This window comes from Neopsephotus bourkii, unplaced genomic scaffold, assembly GCF_033783945.1.
Source record: "Neopsephotus bourkii isolate Nb327-2 ecotype Australia unplaced genomic scaffold, CSIRO-AGI_Nbou_v1 NB_947, whole genome shotgun sequence".
Taxonomy (NCBI): domain Eukaryota; kingdom Metazoa; phylum Chordata; class Aves; order Psittaciformes; family Psittacidae; genus Neopsephotus; species Neopsephotus bourkii.
In genome coordinates this window covers 1,728,632-1,749,727 of record NW_026901441.1, presented here as the reverse complement: position 1 = coordinate 1,749,727, position 21,096 = coordinate 1,728,632, and the positions used below count along the sequence as shown (strand labels likewise).

At 37.0% G+C, this 21,096-nt stretch overlaps 1 protein-coding gene across 2 annotated transcripts in view; it reads right to left on the bottom strand.

The window, feature by feature from the left end:
• COL9A1 (collagen type IX alpha 1 chain) overlaps positions 1 to 21,096 on the bottom strand; it is a 67,269-nt gene that overhangs the window by 9,878 nt on the left and 36,295 nt on the right. For both annotated transcript variants that reach the window (XM_061358573.1, XM_061358572.1), the window contains 13 exons: positions 19,246 to 19,299; positions 17,750 to 17,803; positions 16,999 to 17,052; positions 16,764 to 16,817; positions 16,583 to 16,636; positions 16,305 to 16,358; positions 15,627 to 15,671; positions 14,716 to 14,769; positions 14,557 to 14,610; positions 5,613 to 5,666; positions 4,802 to 4,873; positions 1,447 to 1,482; positions 1,292 to 1,336 (listed from right to left, as the gene is read on the bottom strand). In XM_061358573.1, coding sequence (XP_061214557.1) covers positions 1,292 to 1,336; positions 1,447 to 1,482; positions 4,802 to 4,873; positions 5,613 to 5,666; positions 14,557 to 14,610; positions 14,716 to 14,769; positions 15,627 to 15,671; positions 16,305 to 16,358; positions 16,583 to 16,636; positions 16,764 to 16,817; positions 16,999 to 17,052; positions 17,750 to 17,803; positions 19,246 to 19,299 — 684 coding nt within the window. The remainder of the gene's footprint in view (positions 1 to 1,291; positions 1,337 to 1,446; positions 1,483 to 4,801; positions 4,874 to 5,612; positions 5,667 to 14,556; positions 14,611 to 14,715; positions 14,770 to 15,626; positions 15,672 to 16,304; positions 16,359 to 16,582; positions 16,637 to 16,763; positions 16,818 to 16,998; positions 17,053 to 17,749; positions 17,804 to 19,245; positions 19,300 to 21,096) is intronic.

The following is a 21,096-nucleotide window of genomic DNA, read 5'->3' as shown; positions in this document are numbered from 1 at the left end:
ATTGATTTGATTTATACAAACTGGCACATCAAATGAATTGCAATTCATTTAGAAATAAAACTTAAATTTCTGAATTTTTTGCATAATTCCTTTCTCAAAAACATTTCTGTAAAGTTCGAGTAGGAAAGCATGCTTATTGTAATTGGTTTTGTATTGCTTGGCTTAGAATTAGACCCATGGCTCTAACCTCTCAAAACACAGTTACAGCACAGGACAATCTCGAACAGTATATTCCTTGGAAACCTTTAGAGGAAGCATTATTTAATCAGGAATTTCTAGTGTAACTATTACAGATATTTTAGTGTCGTATTAGCCCTGAAAAAAAATGCAACAGAAACCAGGCAACTGTCTACCCAACGTGCTGTGAAGAAGCCAAATACATAGAAGCTTTAGTTCCCAGCACCCTGGCTCCTGGCTTGAACAACCCCAAAAGCCATCTCTCTCTTGACTGAGAATGGCAGGCCCAGTATTCAGAAGTTTTTAGTTAGTTTTCCCTCCGAACTGGGGGAGTCAGGGAGAAAAGTTTTTAAGATCTCTTAATCACTCTACAAAATCAATTAAATCTTCAGTGTTTTCATACTACTCTTGGAGAGATTTCTGAAAATTGTATTTCTCAGTTCCTAAAAACCAGTAGTGAATTGGTTTCTGAAGGTCAGATGGGTGACTTTGTCTCTTAATGAACATGCCATAAGTGAAATAAAGTTAAGATTTGTTACTGGTTTAAAAACAGACTGGCAGCACACTTAAACCCATTCCTCCAGCAATATAACAGTGTCACAGCCTCTCTCCAAACCATTCTCCCTCTCCCCAATAGTCAGTTGCTACATCTTATTTCTGAAGATAAAGGTAATACAAAGTATTTCCATCAAGTTATTAAGGATATTTTTTTTATCTGTGCTCCTGTTTCACCTGTATTAAACTACATCCTCATCCCCGCTGCCTCAAACACCAAGAATTTCTAATGTGTATGGATGCATACATGTATATTTATATAGTTATTGTATCTCTACGTATATATCTATATATATACAAACACCCCTCCTTCAAGGCAGCTTGTATTGCATTATACACCTAATAGAATTCACATATTTCAGAGTGCTTTCAAACCAGCAGGAATAGCATGACCAGGCTAATAAAACAACTGCTGAGTTCTGCAATGCCCAGTTAGCATAAAACTGAAATGCGACGTTCAATGATCAAAACGTATGCTTGACAGATTCCAGCAATACTTTAGAGATTCAATTGACAACAACAACATATTAGATCAGGTGAATAGAAAATACTGCCTTACTAAGTCACCCTTTTCTCCTCCATCTCCTTCTGCTCCAGGTGCACCCTACATATAAAAAAAAAGACGCACTGTCAGCCTTCATATCTAGTCAGTGTAATGTACTGCAGCATTTGGTAGTGTGACTTGAAAGTACCATGATCTCTAACATTACTTACTTGTTCACCCTTAGGTCCTGGTTCACCCACTGAACCCTGAAAGATTGAAGAAATTGAAAAAGTTAGTAATAATAAAATAACAGAGAATTTGAAACTGCAGTTCAAAAGCATAGTAGCTTATCTTCAATCCCCCTTACCATCTAGCAGTAATGCAAAAGTCCTTTAACAATGCAAACTTTTGAGAATGAAAGCACTTAAATCTTACAATACAATTAAGGTGATAGACTGATGGCAAGTAATAGCATGGAACCTATAACCCACTGCCACACTGGATGGTACAGATTCTGACTGTTAAGAGATGGATCTTCCTTTTACATGGGAGGTGCTCTTGCAGCTGCTACAACTCTGCTCTGCAAATTAGTTAGAAGATGCAAGTAAAAAAATTCCAGTAAGTGTATCACTTTTCCCAATCCTACTGAGTATTCCATATTGCTGTAGGCCATACCGGCTCTGCTAATGTGTCAAAAGCACAGGCACATCCAGAAGCTCAATCTTGTCCTGCTTGCTGTTTCAATTCTCAATGTTTTTTAGCTGAATTGTCTCTTCAGTTTTGATTGTTACAGTTAAAGCTGAATGATTTGATTCTTGCAACTGATAATCCTTTAAAAAAATTATATATGTAATGTTTTATCTTAGACTCCTATAATAAAACATACCTGTGTGGACAGGCAGAAACCAGAGAGATAAACAACCTGATTAATTTCAACATATATAATTTGTTTCTATAGTAAATATATTTCACTAGTAAACAGTGTAGTATTTAAGAAAGTCTTAGTATTTGTGCTCTATTAAAAAATCAATCACATATCTTTTGCAGTCTGTGCACAAACATATACACTCCAAAAGAACTATAACTGTGCATAATTTTTGTTCTAAGACAGAGATACACCATATTGTCTCCTATTTCAGAGATCCATTTAAGTCACGTAAGGTTTAGGCACTCAAACCAGTGTAACACCTACAATTTAATAAATTCAGATTTGTTATGTTCCTGAGGATGAAGAGCCAATAGTAAACTATCCACAAAGCTAAGCAGTTGGAAACACAGACCTATTTAACATTCTGACCTTGTCAAACAATCAAAATTATTTTGTCTGAGGTGTTCTCAAAATTGTGCCTTATTAAGGTTTTCCAGTTTTTCCACACAAAAATACCATGTTTTCCAGCCTAACAGCATTTTGGTGGTTCTTTTTCTCCATGTACTCTTCTTTAGAGCAACAAAACAGCCAATACATAGGGCTGAGATGGAAGAAGCCTCTGCTTCTTGGAAACCTGGCCTGTAGTGTTTGTATTAGCAAAGATAAAAATCACAGCTGAAACTATCTGAATCTATTTTACATTGGCTCCCAAAATTTCAACGCAGACAATAGGGCAAGCAGTCAAAATATGAAAATATCCACTTTTTTGACATACTGGTTATATATTTGTAAATATCCCTCCCAAACCATGCCCAGGACCTGTTTGCAAAACTGCTGGTCAGCATCAGCCAAAACTGTACCTGGGGCTACAGTAACTATTTAATACTGTAAAGCTTTGCCTGGTGCTGTTTGATTTACTAAAATAGAAAGAACTAGAGTATCTGAAACCAACTCAAAATACGTGAATAAAAAGTGGTGAATGCTGGGGTTTGGCATTATCCACAGCATATCTGCATAACCACTCTAAGATTCACTAAATGTGTGATCTATTGTTGTAACATTGTTCTATATGGCTATCTCTGCTATAGTATGCCAGCTTTATGATGGATGCATTAGACCCATCACTAAATAGCTAGACCCATCACTAAAACAGAATGAAGGACCTTAGGATGGTGCTTTGCAATATACTGTGATACCCAGTCCCTGGGATCCATTGCAATTGGCAAACCTACAAGAGAAATAAGGCAGAAAGCAAGGTGAAATTGAAACTTAATGTTAGTGGTGCACCTGCCTGAGCAGCAGCAACCAAATAATGCTCAGTGGAGATGAAGCAGTTATTGGGGTCCAGGAGTCTTCTTAAACCTAGGACTCAACCCAACGAATGAATCTCATTCTATCACCTGCATTACCTGCTCTTAGCCTAACGTTCCAGACCCTTTGTAAGGTTAATGAGGAAAACCAGGCATCATTGGGGGGAAACTGTCAGCACTGCACCAAATGCTAGTTATTTGCTACCTCAGGTATCTTCGATTTGCCCCTGGAGAAGTCTAAGGTATGAACCATTACTAAACTAATAAAAAGAGTTTGCTTTCTGTCAACACTTACATTTGACTAGAAACATGTTACTGACCTCAGCGTTTAAAAAAAAAAAAAAAAAAGCCAGCACCAAAACCCACCCACCAAAACATGAAAAAAAAACAAATGCCTTAATAACAACAACAAAGACATTGAGACTTATTTTTAAGTGCTGAGCCTGTTTTAAAGCTGCCAAAAAAAAACTGCAAGCCATATCTAGCCACTCTATAGTGTATACCGGGAGCATATCAAAACCAGGATTCCTTTGTCAGCCAAAGACATCTACAGCAGTGGTACCTATGTCTGACTATTACTGACTACAGAAGTTCTATTACTTCTTTGGTTGTGAGGGGAAAGAGATACTTCACAAGTTAAATTCATTTAATACTAAAGAACTTCTCAAATAAGAAAGATGAAAAACAGTGTGGAACTGTCTCTGTAACAAAGATGCCTGAAGTTTGGTGAGTGAATTCCATTCTCTGTCACCTCCTATGAGGAAGATAAGGTGTATCTGGGGGTTTATATACTGTCTTGACTGACATTTATTCAGCAAAACAAGGTATCCTCTTTTGGTATGCAAGATCCCCAGGGTCCAGTTCTTCCCTTTTAAAACTAGAAGAGGTACTTACATCCTGCAATTCTATGTGTATGCTAGATGTCTCAATAGCACCATTACCCTGTCAATTTCCACAGCAGGTCCTAAGATGTATGTTAAAGGCATTGCATTTATTGTAGACCAGGGCTGGCATTCCAAAGCTCTGAAGTGACTAGAGGCCCTGACTTGACAATTTCAGATCCAGTTGAGTCAATGATTTGCAATATGATTTAGGTCTTTAAATGATCCAAACTCAAAAAAACAACAACAACAACAAAAGAAATATTTATGCCACTAATCTTATTTCAGGCCCTTAAGTAACACTGTCAAGAATTTTCCTGTATATTTTATGTGCTTTAAGTAGTTAATGGGCACCGTGAGTACCACTTTCAAGCAGTTGACATATCCACATACAAAACAAGAATCCAGACATTAATTCACGAAAAAAAAAAAAACAACAACAACAACAACAAAAACCCAGTGTTCAAATAACTGTATTTACTCCTGACATCAAACTGCAGCCTGTATGTATGAGTGCATTTCTTACCCGGTCACCCTTACCACCAGGTAGGCCTGGAGGACCTGGCAGTCCAGGAAGCCCAATATCACCCTGGGGACCCTGTGAAAATAAGTCAAGGGTGTAAAATTACCCAATCTGTTTTAGACTGAACAACTTAAGGTCATACTCTGACAAGTAGATGGGACAGAATCTTACTCCCAGAACAGTCTAATTTGTTGAAAACAGAGCTAATCCAAAACACAGCCCTTTAAACAGCATCTTACTTTGATTTTATTGCTGACAAATAGAAGAGAAATTACTTACAGGGCTTTCCACTCCCAGTAACAGTCTGGTTCTCTTAAAAAGATTTCCTAAGATCTTGCAGTCTGCAATCTGTGCATTCCTCTATAACAGCAGGCTCTTTCAGCAAAAACCTCCCCAGCTATACCTCTGACTGTGACTGTGTAAATACTGCTGGAGCACTGGTAAAAGGTAGCATTCATAATCTGCTCCATTCAGTAGCTTCACATGGCTGTCAGCAGAAAGCCATGTCTTTTACTGCTCCTGTTCCCCAAGTACACACAGCCCACAGGGGAGTGTGCAACCCAGCTTTGCACATCACAGGATTTATGTTGTTTTTTTTTTTAATAGAAGAAAAAGTACTACACATCTCCATATACTTTCAAACAGCATTTTCTAATATTAGCACAGTCACAGCGGACTGAAAAAAAACCTCAGCAATCACTCATTTCAATGTTATTTTCAGTTTCCTGCATTGATAAACGGGTAAGTGTAGTTCCAGATGATGCCATAGCTCCTTGAAAGCAAACATGAGCACTCAATATATAAAAATGCTTACCAATTTCCCTGGTATACCTGGAGGACCTGCAGGACCTGGCTCCCCTCTGCTACCCTTATAAGAAATATAAGGACATCATTACTTCCTGAAATATTTCCTGTGAACAGGGAATAATGTTTGACTTTTTCCTTAATGTTTAGCAAGCTACACTACTTAGCAGTTGCTTTAGTCAAGACTTCTGTTTACCAGGGCACAAAGTATGACATATATTAAAACCAGTGAAACTTCCTGAGAAACACAAACATTTTTAGTTAACAACGGTGTACAAAATTTATCTGGCATTAAGTGATTTGACAAATTCATTCTGATGAGTGATTATGTAGAACCAAGACCCCTTCATGGGATTGCACCTGAGAGTTACTTGCCACAAACATATTTACTTCACTAAGACAACTCTGATGGGTGTGCTTAGCTATAGACTTTTGCTTAGTTTTATCAGCTGCACCACATACTTAGAAGCCCATGATCCCACACGAACAATGGACAAATATGAAATGTATGTTGAAGTCATGCTTTACAAACTCATTGGAATTATGAAAAAAAAACAGAATAAACCAAAAAAATCCCCACAATCTAAACTGTTACAAGGCACAGTAACCTTTAATAAACCCTATTCATAGTAGTGATAAGTACAAATTTTTACAGGATTTTCACTTTATATCCTCAGATATGTTTATCCATTTGGATCATCATATTCACATTAGTGTTGTAAATTAATCTCTTAACACATCCATTTGAATATATACCCTGGGTAAAGATGACACTGAGTCAAATTTTCAAAGATTTTAAACAATTTTCAAACTGAACTACATTTATCAAAAGAGTTCTGTCTCTTATGATTAAATCTTACGATTAAACAGCTCAATAAGTTTTATTTTCACCTGTACAGATACATATATACACCTGTATGCATAAATTCAAACTGTCCCAACGCAAAGCTAAGACAAAAGTGCCACTACAAAAGTGCCACTACTTCAGACAGTTATTTCTGCTGTTCAAATACATAAAAGGTACGTGCTATAAAAGCACAACATAACATTTAAGATTATAATATATTGAGAACTTAAGTTATTAAACATAAGTAGATAACCTGCTATTTATAACTTACAAAATTTCAGGTAAAACCAGATCTAAGCATTCTAGAGGCGTATATAACTGCTAATTTTAAATATAGATACTTTCTTCACAATAAGAAAAATATTGTGACATATTGAACAATAAAAAGAGATGGCAGACATGGCCTTTTATGCCAGGTCATAAATGCAATTGCAACTTCTCACACAAGCTTAGGAAAACTAACTCTTCAATTCAAGAAATAATTAGGTATCCTGGAGAGATCAGAGAACCTAACGTAAACACACTTTTCCATTCATTTTCTTCAAAATATGCGATGGTGTTAAAATAGCTGTCCTGTTAAAGCACTTTGTATAACTTTTAGAAGCTTTTGATGTTAAATAAGACAAAAAAAAAAAAAAAAGGAAAATCACCTTCATTCCACAACCCAGAACATGCATTAACCTGTTTGAAAATTGTTATAAATCACATAATTCTGTACTACATCCCTGACCTGGAATACTAGTATATTTCTGATGCAGGAAAGAGAAAGATTAAAATCAGAAAGTCATCTCCTTGTGTATGTCATAATATTCATGCCCGATTGTTATACAGCTATAAAACAAAAGCAATGTCACCTTCCACAGATTTAAAATCATAAGCCTCTTAAGCACATCAAAGGTTCTGCTGGTCATGCAGAATGCAAGAAAATTCTTCCTTTTTATTTTAAGTGCAAAAAAAAAAAAATCTTTGGTCAAATATACATTACAGGCCCTTTTTCAGACACCAATCCTTTTCTAAGGTGGTAAAAAGAAGGTTGGTATACAGAAGACTGGAATACAAAGGGACAGCATTTCCTGTAAACATTAACATTATGCCTGTAAGGCCAAATTACTTCAAATTAAGAGCCATCACTGCAAGATCTGCAGGAGCTGTGTTTTGGCAAGGGGGAATCTGTAACCTAAAGAGTAATCAGAAGTCCCATTGTCCTATGGCATAACCTAAAAGGCTGAAAAGCTTCCACCAAGTTATACCTGACTCAAATGGCCCTGGAACAGGATTTCATTGAGGTAGTTATACTTTGTTCCCTTCATCAGGGATGAATAAAAAAAAAATAAAGAGACATCTTGAAATACCCTCGTGTAAACATTTAAAATATATCATGAGTCATGTACTATCTCTATGTTTTCCCCACGGTTTCTGTAATAACTGGCTTAGGTGTCAACATCTGTACTTGGTCAGATGAAACATTCCTCTGTTCTCTAAGTTACTCATAAGCAATAATGAGAACAAAAGGTGGTTTGGCCATGTCCACAGCCTGCCTTTCTTATACAGTGGCTCTATATCTAACAGTCCATAGTTGCAGACTCACAAATCAATGGGTGTTTTGCACTAGTTTTAACTAAAACACTCTTGAAGAGGGAAAGTAGCTACTTTAAAGTGAGCTGTGACAGACTTGCACCCATGCTGCTAAACCTGGCCTACAGTGAAGGGAGGTAGCACACAGATTATCCCTGCAAATGGCCCCTGAAGCCACTCCAGAGCCTGGACACTGCCTAGATCATTTCAGTAGGTGATGTTAGAGAGCATGGACTGAAAACATGTCCAAGACTGCTCCAGTACATTAACAGTGTAGATAATTGATTTCTGTTAAGTACACTATCACTTTGCATGAGTACTGCTGAGCATAGGGTCATTCTCCCAAAAGACAGTAAGCCCCACGTGAAATGGTAAGGGTGTGAAATGGTAGCACAGCACCACAACACTGAACAAGTCCAGAATGCAGCCCTTCTACAGCTGTGTTTGACTAAGGTTACAACAAAACCTACCTTCCCTCTGTTCTAAGGCAGGATTGCTGGACCACTCAATACATTTAAATTAAAATTTATTGTCTCACTCACAGTTCTGCAAGTTCTATACTTAGCCTTTGAATGTAACATGTAAGGGGGCACTACAGGATTTACAGCAGACCTTTCTTCAGATTGTCTAGGATGGTTTCCTTCCTCATTGAAATTTGGAAGATTTGATTCTTTTGTAAAGTTCCACAAGCAGTTACAGAATGTGTTCTCATGCTAAAACAGTTTCTTTCACTGGTTTCTTGATTTCCTTTTGATCAATTGAGTGGGACAATAATAAGAATATGCCCCAGATAATTTTCATCTCAGCTGCCTCAATAATTTAAACACTAATTTGACTCTCTTGACAGGTACTTCAGTCTATACTGTAAAAAACTCTCCTGTACTTAAGAATTTTGGGTTTATACTATATGTCATAGCAATTGTAGCCTCTTCAAGAGCAGTGTCATAGAGCATTAAATATGTGTAAATAAGAAAGAATAAAAGTACATTTCGGAATTAGTATCATAAACTTAGTATTCCAAAGTCTTTTGCAAAATGTAACTAATTTATTAATTATATGCTTGCAAGACTTAAACTTATCAAACTTTTTTCACCCAAAAATCTCTGAGGAACTAATTTCAGTTCAAGGATTTATCCATGGAAGCATCAACAGGACTGTACCTTTGACATTCAGTACAGTACTAAAAAACATCCATAAAGATAAATTATTATTTGATAGAAGAGTAAATATACAGCAAACCTTTGCACCTTTCTCTGAATAATAATGAAATTGGTACTCCTTGGGGTAATGGTAAGACAAAAGTGTAGCATGAAATGTACCTTCCTTTTAACTGCATCATGCTTTGGGCAGCAGGCATTCTGCTGCCACTCTTTTCAAGGGTGATGCTGTGACCAAGTATAAATGACAGAGACCTTTCATGCTGGCTGCACCTATGGTCTTAGCTGAAGTCTAGGAGAGCTTTAGTATGCTAAATCCATAGCAAGTCCAATTTTTACCCAGGCTATTATCTACACTCTTTAGGAGTGATATCCAGAGGTCTAGCATGTGCAAAAGTCAAAGGAAGCTGTTGCAGGGGGTGGAGGGGTAAAGAGTAAGGTAGCAGACAATTTGACCATGCAGTCTGGAAAGACATCAGTGGATAATATGAGAATTGGAGAGGCTTAGCAACACTAATCAGGTGTGACTGGGATGTGTAGCCTGTGAGTGAGAGAGGAGAACATGCTACCCTGTACAAATCATGCTGCAGAATTGTGCAAGATCAGAAAGTTTGGTCACATCCATCTAAGGCTTAAGTTTACTGGATAGGAAGCGTACCTGGCAGGATGCAAATCCACTTTCTTCTTTTGATTCGGCTATAGCCTGTGCAATGCAAATCCCTTTATCTGTATCTTAAATGTAAACTATGACTCACCGCTTGCAGAACACCTCCAATATTATGTATGCCAAACATGTCCACTGATGCCTAAACATATCATAGAAACTGAGGCACACACATTTCATCCCACCACACTACCCATATGACTCCACCATTAATGGCACATGATCCATTATTCCAGTTAAGTCACGTAAGAAGAATCAGATAGTACAGCTAGGCTTTAGTTCTAATTGTTAGGGTAAACAAAAATACCTCTAAAAGCTCAGAAAATTACTTAGCTGAAAGCAATTTAAGATGCTGAAAGCAATATTCTCACTGACACATTTAGTAACAAATTTAAGGTTCTCTCCAGGCTCCCTCCTTATAATGAGCAGTGAGAAAGGCATCTCCACAGAGCCAGTCAGCCCAACAAACCAGTGCCCCTCTGAAATCTCTCAAAGAGTGCTACAGTATCAGATCTCAGGCAGCCAGATACTTAACCTCTGCTGCTTGTATTAGGAAAACATATATAGCATGCTAAATCACTAACAACATATATGTGCGCTGACCTACACATACATTGAGTTTGCTCAATTTGCTAGGCAAGTATTGAACTTTGATTTAAATGCTTACTTAAATGTTCCAAGCAATCTTTTGACTGCAGAAACACAGGATGGGATACATGTTCTCCAAATGCTAGCAGTGTAAAGGTTAAATAGCTGAAGAAAAACAAGGTATGAAAAAAAGAAGGGGCAGGGGTCAGTATTTTCTTCAGACACAATATGAAAAATTAAATCTTACTAAATCTCCACAAATATGACAGAAAATGGTTAAGCAGCTTAGAGAGCTTGGCTAAACTTCACTGATTAGGAATGACACTCTGATGTTTGGGAATTGCTTCCTTTGGGCCACCTGCCATGATGACTGGCTTAGAAAGGTTTAAATCACAAATGGGTTTGGTAATTACTTGGATTAGCTAGCATAATGTGAATCAACCATAAGGTTAACCAACAGTACAGCTAGAGCGGAACGGAGAATATGTCTGATTTAGGAACGAATGACAAAATTTCCATGTTGCTCAGCTGTTTTTCTGTTTTACTGAACAGGTGAATAATACACCAAATAAACAGAAGTTTGTGGCTTTTTTCCTGCTCAGGTCCCCACTTAGTTCCCCAAGGAAAAACAATGATATACTGAAGTGATATTTTTCAAAGTAATTTTCTCCAAGGGATATTTGTCACTGGTGAGATAAGAGTCTCCCAGCACATGAGTTTGCTCATTTTTAATGAGAGCCAGTTATCTTGCTTTCAATAGTTTAATATCTTCATTGTGAAGCTGTCAATTTTTACAGACTCACAAAAGACCAAAATTTGAATCCCCTGCTTAGTAACAATATTAAACCAAATACATTCCAAGGTTGTTTAGTAATGAAAATTGCATTTAAATAACATGGTTTCCACCAGAGGATACTGCAGGCTACCTGGTGAATGGTACAGCGGCATTAATTTATCCCATCAAATCACTGATGGTTTTTTTTTGCTCAGTGCAGATACCAGCCTGCTATCCATGTTTAGTAGAGTGAGCCTTGTTAGCCCTGCCATAAACCTTCGCTGGATGTCCCTTCCTCTGCAGTTCTGGCCCTCCTGGAGTGACCAGCCATGCTGTCTTTCCCCACTAATGATACAGAGAAAGTGGTAAGTGAAATGGGAGAGTGAAGAGGGTCTTTCATGGGGCTTCTGCCATGGAGCAATACATTAAAGACAGAAGTTTTCCATATTGTGCAAAACATCAAGATTTTTTCCAGCTCCAAGGAAGACCCCACCCTTGAGTCTTCTATACCAAAACTGAAATGGAACAAAGGGTGAAGAAGAAAGAAACAAAACAAAAAAATCCCCAAGGTGAGTGCTAAAGAGCAAAATTTAAAATAGAAAGAAAAAGAACAAGAAAAATAACCTGAACAGTAACCATAAAATCCCCAGACTTTGAAAGTATTTAGCCATAAAACTTTAGTCAAAAACTATCAAATGTTAAAATTGTGCGAAAATGTCAAAATCTGGGGGAAAAAAAAAATATAAAAAGTATTCAGAAGAAAAATTCTCTTCAGAGCAATTATAAAAGATTTTCTCAACTTATTTTAGAAATTTCTAGTTTTAGAAGTTTGAAAATCATGGCATGTAGATTTATTTAACTAGCAGATATTTTTCCTGGAAATCTAAAGGCAGAGTCCTAAAATCTGAGGCTCAAATATGTCTACTACATGTACATTCAGCTGAAGAAAGAGAAAACACTCTTTATTCTGCCCTGAAAATAAACACAAACTCAACTTGGACTGCTTTTCCAGTGTTCCAAAACGAAAAGTCAAATGCTGCCTGTAGTCTCGAGCAGAAGGAAGCTAAACATAGTTATTATTCAGGGCTCTTTATAGCTTTAAAGGAACTATAGATGAGAAGTAGATTACTATTTGATGTTCTACAAGCAAAATTACTTTACTATCATCATTAACTTCCTTATTTTATATCAATCATGGTTTTGTTCTAATGTTCACACATTTTCCAAAATAAGTGCACTTAGTAAAGAGAGAAAAAGGCAAGATATCCAGTTGTCTTTCTGGTCTCTGGATTGATAAACAGAAAAATCATTGTATTTATGCTGCGTTAAGTATTTGACTACAGGGTTACTAATAATTAACCTTGTGTGTCAACTCCTGTTCTATGGACTGCTGATTTTGTAAATTCATGTTCACATTGAAAGGATTAAAAGCATAGTTTAGCAGATTACAGTGCATTATCCGAGTGGGCAAATACTTTGGTCTGATTCAATCACAATACTTATTCCCATTACAAGTATGCAAAATATTCGCTCAAGTACAGGGCTTAAATCCTTTTCTAGTGCACTCAACACTTTAAAAAACAAGCAATAACAAAAAATAAATGTTTGCAAGTTGGGTATATTGGAAGATGGAGATACCTGTATTCCATCCTAGTAATTTTATGCTCATAAAATCTACTTTCTGTATCATTCATAGGCTCCTGTGGACACAGCATTTCTACAAAGATTTAGTTTAAAATAAACATAAGCTCGTGAATTAATGCACCTAGCACACAATAACACAAACCACAGAAGCAAACAAAACCTGTTACTTGACTCACTGCTGTTGTCTATTCAAGACTTAATTCACAGAAGATATTCCTCACCCATGAAAAACCTTTACCAATGTATCCCTATCAATAACTCTGTAAGCCCTGTATGAGGATAACCCAACAACCATATGAGTAAAACTTATGTCATTGTATGATAGCAGAAGCTCAGCAAATTCAAATAAAGTATCCCTAGGGTATGAATGGCAAGAGAGAAGCTTGCAAAAGCAATTGGTTACAGAGCCTGGAACCTTGTCAGTGTTGTCAGACTGACTTTTGGTACATTAAAATTTTCTTCAAGTCACTGACCCTCTCATCCCTCACAGAAGGATGAACAGCAACAGCAAATTAGCTCAGCCTTACTGCAGTCCATGACAGGCCTACTGTAGAAGAAATCCGAAATCTGTGCTCAGCAGACTCTCCAGTATGCAGTTGTCGTGTCTTCACCACTGTGCCTCAGCAAACACCACTTGCCTTAGCACACCTATTTCTTGCACCAAGCTATCTGCCCAGCAATGATTTCTGCAGTCTTCTGAATCTTTCTAGTGGTAAGGAAAGTCTCCAGTAAAAAAAACCCCTACAACATCAGTGTTTTCAGTTAGAGAAAAATGCTGTACTTCAGTATAACTACATTAATTATGCCAAGCAGAAAGGGCCAAGGCAGAGGCCTGAGCAGCGTCCCACAATCACCCATGATAAACGGTTAGCTTTTTTTTGTCTTGGGCAAACTGGACTTCCCTAGGTAACACCCAAGAACACAGTTTGGGGAACACAGGCAAGAGGCTGTTCCCCATATGCAACTTGATTGTACCCAGCCTGCTTAGACATGAGGGGGGGTTAAGGGAGTTTAGCAGTATGAAGACAAACCGCATCATGCCAGTTGACCAAGGAGGCTGAGGACAGTCTCTAGCCATTTTCTTTACCAGTTAGGACAGTTACCTTTCCTTCATACCCTGCCTCACTATTCACATTATGTGCCTTAGAAATAGGTTTGAATAAAAAAAAAAATCATGTTCTGAACACTAATACCAAAGTTCAAACCCTTGTAACATACAGCTAAGCCTTTTGATATACTGCAGAAGCTTCTTTAAGGGGCTGAAACAGTTAAAGAAAAGAGCAAGTGATCTTGCACTTACAGCTAGTGGATTTAAGCCTTTCAACACCAGTAACGGAAGTTGACTATTACAGTGGAAGAGCAAGAGTTTGGTTCCAGCTTTTTGTCACAAACCACTCTCATTCCCTCTGTTTGGTCTTTTACTTAGCATATTTAGAAATAAAGACCAGAAGAACACAAACAAAGTTTTAAAATGTAATTTACCATCAAAGCCAGAAACAATCACTTGACATGTGCTTCTATATTTCTCTATGTGATGATGCGCATCCACCTGGCACAGAAGGGGGTTAAAGAACACCTAGTATTTACCTTAAAAATTAGCACCTGTGCTGAACAATATTTCTACCTCATGGTTAACTTCAGCAACCATAACTTGAGACACTGCAATACTACATACACTCAGTTAGAAATTTCTTCAATACGTACTGGTGGTCCCCGGGGTCCTGTTGGACCTACTTCTCCCTCTGGCCCCTGTTCACCCTGTTTTGGGGATACGAAGAATGCAACACATTTGAAAAGCAATGTTTTGCACAGTGCAAGACTTCTCATTTATCTAGCTCTTTTGGATAAGATTAATGATCTTACCGGTTTCCCAGAATTTCCCATCAAACCTGACATTCCAGGACGACCTGTATTACCCTGTTGGACAAAAGATGAAAATATCAGCTAAGGAAATGTTTTACTGCTCATTTTAAAATAAAAAATAAGGAAATCAATAAGATCTTATTAAAAAAATACAACAAACAAACAAAAAAAAACCCACCCCCCCAAAAAAAAAACAAAACAAAACCAAACAACCCAGCCTGTACTCAGTTTTTAACTTCCACCTTTATTTTGGTTTTCATTTAACTTTCATCTAATTCCTTCCAATTTTTCAAATGTCAGGTTTTAGTTCTTTTGTTGTTTACATCCTGAGAAATCCCAAATAGACTTGATTGCTGTACTCAAAGCATAGAAGGCAATATCATTTCATGTAATTTCAGAAGAAATTCATGTCTCAATCTAGTTTTCTATTTCAGTTACTTAAACTTGAGCATGATTGTCTGAAACATTCCATCGTCTCAAGCGTACAACACTTTTTTAAACTTAGTTGGGATTGCTGCTGCAGTCTGGTGGTATGTAAATAGAGATTACAATCTCTGTGATTCAATCAACTTAGAGAAGCTATAAATACTATTCTTATTATGAGATCACTCATTCCAAACTGTAGTGAGGTACCCATCTCACATGCCTCCTATAGCAATGATTTCCACAAATCTAAAAGGAAATGGCTTTTTTAGGTATTATTTAATGCCTAAAATCATGAAAACCACATCACATAGCAAAAGAATCATGAAAAAGCACAGGACTAGAGTTGATTAAAGAATATATTTAATTCTTTCAGCCAAAGGTTTGTCTTACCACAACAGAAAGTTAATTTAATTTCACTGGTTACTTTAGAACTTGGTGAGCACAAATACAGTATTGTAAGAAAGTCAGTACTCAAGATGATTTACCTTTGGTCCAGGAATGCCTTTCACACCTGGAGAGCCTGGCAAACCCTGAAAGAATTTACGTTTACAGTCTTTATCTGTTGTTAAGGGGATTTGAAATGGTGTTTAAAAATATCTGTCTCATGTTAAAGCATTTCTAGTCCTTTTATTTGATATTGAAGCACTTTCATCCAATAATGGACCAAGCTTGAGTTCTTTCTATTTACAAAATAACAGATAAGGAGTAGTAGCATTCTTACTGTATAAATTGGCAAGAGGAGCATGAAAAACTGAGGAGTTGTGGCTTTTTCTAGCTTAAACTAGAAATAGATTCTTGGTTCCAGTATTTTGAGACTGGAGAAAGAGAGCTTAACAGATACTTTATGTATACATTTCATCCCCTCCTTACTTCTGTGCAACAGCTCATAGCAAGTATGCTTTTACTAAATTTTCTTCCAAGCTGAAGAGCTCACTTTGTATTACAAATTTACTTCCAGTTCTATTTTAACACAGCTCCTTCACTATACCCTCACAGCAATTACTCCTACAGCATAGTGTTTCAAATAAGTTTCCATTTAGCTTTTGACAGCTGGCAGTTTGTAAATTAAATTACTCTGATATCAGCATCAATCTAACCTATATATGGCCTTTCTGTAATTTTAACTGAGCCTAATTTTCAAAGGTAAAACAGCAAATACTTACTGGCAGTCCCTGAAGCCCTGCATCACCTGGAGCTCCAGGTTTTCCTGGTTCACCCTGAAAAACATTTTAAATTGTAATAGATGCAAATCAAACAAAAGGGAAAAAATTATTTTAGGAACACAGAGCTGGAGCACTTTGGGATCTGCAGGAAGGGAAAGTTCATTCAATTACGCTAATAATGTGCTTCAGCTTGTGGCTTTACGCACAGTAGAAAGCCACAAATGAGTGAACAAATCTAGGGACTACCAAAGCTCAGATATGTGCCAAATGTGCCTTACTTTTGCTCCAGGCATTCCAGGGATACCTTCCCGGCCATCAACTCCTGGTAAGCCCTTGAAGAAGAAAAACAAATAAAAAGATTTTAAAAAACCTAATGTACTGTTGGAGAGACTTCTCCCAAGCACTCCGATATACAAATTAGCACAACATGAAACACATGAAGAAATGAAATATACATACAGACTCTCCTTTAGGCCCAGGGAGACCATTTATTCCTCTTGTACCTTGAGGACCCTAAGAATAAAACATTTTTTTTAATGAAAATAAACACACTGAAATGATAGAAATGAAGAATTTCAACACATATTCATTCAGATATGCATTACTTTGAGAGTACCTATTATGCTTCATGTTCATATGCTATAAGTAACCAAAGGTTGCAAGTCAACATGAATTGAAATTTGTCTGCGCTCACCCTGTCTCCCTTTGGACCTGCCTCTCCCAGTGAACCTCTCTGGCCTTGATCACCCTACAGGGGAAAGAAAAAAAAATTATTTTTCTATAATTATTTTTCACTGCAGCTGAAACCTCCAGTAACTCAACAGCAGTACAATTCACACTTAGTTAGAGCAAACATCTTAAACTCATAAACTCATATTTAAAATGTAGTTTCTTAATACTGCATCTGACAGTATTAAGATATTTTTAAAAACACAACTCAAGCCATCCCCTAGGAATCCAGTAGTGTCTGAGCAATGTTGCATTCAATTCCTCAACTCATATAGTTACTGGCTATTCCAAGCATAAATTCCAAGGGGGGGAGAGAGGGGAGGAGAAGGGGAGCAGGGAGGAATAAAACTTAATAAATAAAAAATTAATAATTTAAAAAAGGGGTACAAACTGCACTATATAGGTTTTGGTCTAACGAATATTTTCCAGTTTAAACCCTGAAAAAATCCAAGCCCCTCTAATGCCATGTAGCATTCAGAATGAAGAGGTGACTAACATTCTAAGAGGCTAAAAGGTGTTCATCTACCCCATGGTTCCTTGGGGACAGTAAGAGATTCTGGACTTGACACCATTGTCATATCATTTATTCACCTGTGGTGAATCAGCACAATTGGATTAATCAGAGGATTTTCTGATTCACAACCACAAAGTTTCAGGACTCAGCATCTAACTGGGTAGACCCTGAGAAGTGTTTGGCAAACACACACTTTACTTACAGGTGCACCAGGAAGGCCTTGGGGACCAGGATCACCATCAAGCCCACGAGCTCCCTACAAAACAAGTCAATAACACAAACATTAAAATGAAGTGCTGAAACATTAACAACTTAGGCACCTTCCTGGTTCACTGGGACATGCAAATTTTCTACATCATCTTTTCTTTGTGGAGTTATGAAAGCAAATATTTTTTAACTATGGGGAAAAAAATCAAAAATATTACATTCAGTTCATTCTCTTAAAACATAGTCATGTGGAAGAGCATGGCGTAGACCTTTTCACACTACTTCAGAAAAGGTCTGTATCTTCCTTAATGTGTTAGTCTTCACCACATAATAGAATAGCGTCAAAACGTGAAAAGAAAAATCATTAAGTGCAGTGCAGTTATTTGTATTGCATATGTTTCAATGAATTAATGCAATTGCTACCCAGTAAGTAATTCAAGTAATTTCAAATGGAGAGGGAAAAAAAAAATGTTTTCTAAAACATTCACAGAGAATAAAGAACTCCTTTGTCAAACAGAGGTAGCAAACATTCCAAAAAGACAAAACAGCACAAAAATGTAGGCAAATAATATGAAGAATCAGAAGATCCGAGGGCCAGCAAAGCAAACTAAGATAGTAATAGTTCAGCAAATGTGTCTGAGAGGTTGGGAAGGATCACTCATGAGAAGCTTCATAATCAGGACAAATCTGATGTTTCTTAGCATAGGGTGGTGAGGTGTCCCTGTCCATGGCAGGGTGTTTGGAACTTCATGATCTTAAGGTCCTTTCCAACCCTAACTGTTCTATAATTCTATTCAATGATTCTATAGACAATCAAAGGTTTTTGTTACTGCGTTTCTAGAGAAGGAGACAATAGCATGATACCTACATTTTACTTCTTCCAGAAACTTTTACCATATAGATTTAGCAAGATCATAAGAATATAAATGTAACAGTCTGTTTTGAAATAACAGTTAGAAACACTTTGATGAACAGCAGGAAAAATACCAGGCAAAGTCAGAGCCCACATAAACATGAATCCTACTGGCAGCAGTTTAAGACACAAAAGATACAAGAGACAGAAAGAATAGAAAAAGAACAAACCCTTATTAAAAAGCCCTGACAAAAACTGGACAGTGGAAGCCAAAAGTTTCAGGGAGATGCAAATCACAGGAGGGACTGTTTAATAAATTTTAGCTTTAAATAAAACATTCTATAGTTTATAACTGCTATATCTTGTTATCATGCCAACTATACACTTGCACAAATGCCAAAATACTACAAATCCAATAATCAGAAATATGTTGAGTACATTTACTTCATTAAGCAGAAGGACAAAGCTGCCATTCTTCTTAACCAGAATTACAGTAGCTATGGAAATACAGCTGGCAGGAGAGAGAAAATGCAGAGGGGGAAAAAAGATACATTTAAATAAGCTTTAAAAATATTCAGGCGTGTACTTTTTTTTTTTTTAATCCAGGGTATTTTATGAAAAGAAAGGTTAATACTCACTTTGGTACCTTTAGGTCCCACTATACCGGTTATACCTCTGATACCTATGATGCCCTGAAAATAAGAAAAGTGTATTTAAATTATGCTTAAATCTCCTCATCACAGCTATTCTATGCTTTCTTTTTTGCTTATTTTACTATTTGCTTACTATAAAAGGAGAAATCCAACTACTTCTGTATTAGAATATTAATTCTGGATGGTAATTTGATATTTTACTAATTTAGGACTTTTAAAAAGAATAACAAAACTATTATGTTGAATTATACAATCACAAACACATTAAGTACTGAAAAAAACACTTCAGAGTTGAAGCATTCCCCCTGTCTGGGAACACGTGAAAGCCACATGTGCAGAAATGCTGAGTTGCCTTAAGCAGGGTATGGGACAGATGCAGGAGAAAAAGTCTGATGCATCAGTCTTTATAGAACTCAAAATGTAGACAAAACTGGGCAAGGGTTTTAAGAATACAGGCAGTCAGTTTATACACCTGAGAGGCTGGACTGAGTAGACTTCTAGTACTGTTTCTAGTACAGCAGGATGTATTATAACTATTTCCACTTCCTTTCAAAATACTCTCTTGTAGGAAATTCGGCTTCAGTTTTTTCTTCTGCCCAGGAGACTGAAACTACATGATAGGTCTCCTCTCTGCAAAGACCAAATGCTCAGCCATAACATGTTTGTCCTTCAACAAGAACAATGCATTACAACTGTGTTAATGAAACAGCTACAGGCACTTTCGTGTGGCAAAGGCAAACCTACTCCTTGACCTTGCTGGGTAGCCCTTTTATTTGCCTCTAATGAAATTTGATGGAATCTTGCAGGGAACATTTATAAGTTTGTCAGCCCAAAACATGAGAAGAATCATGATAACGCAACAGTGATTCAGCAGCCCAACAAGGAAGAGACACACAGTCAAATGCTTGTTCCAAGATAAGACATGTAAGTAGGCACATTTCAGTACCCACCACTTTCTATCAAAAGCAACACCTCCCAGAGGTGGCTATCTTATGCAAGTCTTCTTGTCAATGCATTACATAAAAGTGTTGGACTGCAGGTGCTGCTGTGGAGACCAGATTCCTAATCCCTTCTGTTGACTGTGAACTTTATATTCATTTATGTAAGAAACATACAAGAATATACAACAGTCTACAGCATCTCTCCATCTGTTCCTCTAAGGCACTGTCTATGCACTTTTTCATAGGCTGCCTATCTGACATCACTTTCTACATATTATCAATCCTACCATTTAATAAGAAACTATTATTTTACAGCTTATTTTTAAGGTCATCAACTGGCAAAACAGTGACGAGTAATGAAAAAAGGCATTAAAATAAAATTAAAAGTCAATCTCTAATTGGTTTTTAATTCTGTTGTGTTATTTATTTCACAGTAATTGAAGAACTTTAACAAACTCAGTTAAATGAATTGGCTCCCACAAGTCCTTGAGACAGCAGAAGCTGCATCTTATACAAGTACTTTCTCTGCACTAGGGTGCCATGGATACTTTCTTCAGCATCAGACATAAAAAGGATTATACTCATTCCATTACTTAGCCTCTGTTCTTTCTTTATCTTTCTCTGGTCCTAATCCAGAGTTTTATGTTGCCTTATGTTCTTAGAGAATTCTCTAATTTAGGATTTGGATGTCATATGCATCAACGTAAGTATAATATCACATGTGGACACCAATGGTATAAAGAAATAGTTTCACACCTCATGAAAAAACATAAGACCCCATAAGAAAATAAACTACAGAAGTTGTGTTATGCCTATTTCTCTTCCTTAGAATGACCCCTTTATTTTGTTCCCTATTGCCTATTCAGCTGCGTAAGCCACAGGAAGAGTTCCTCAC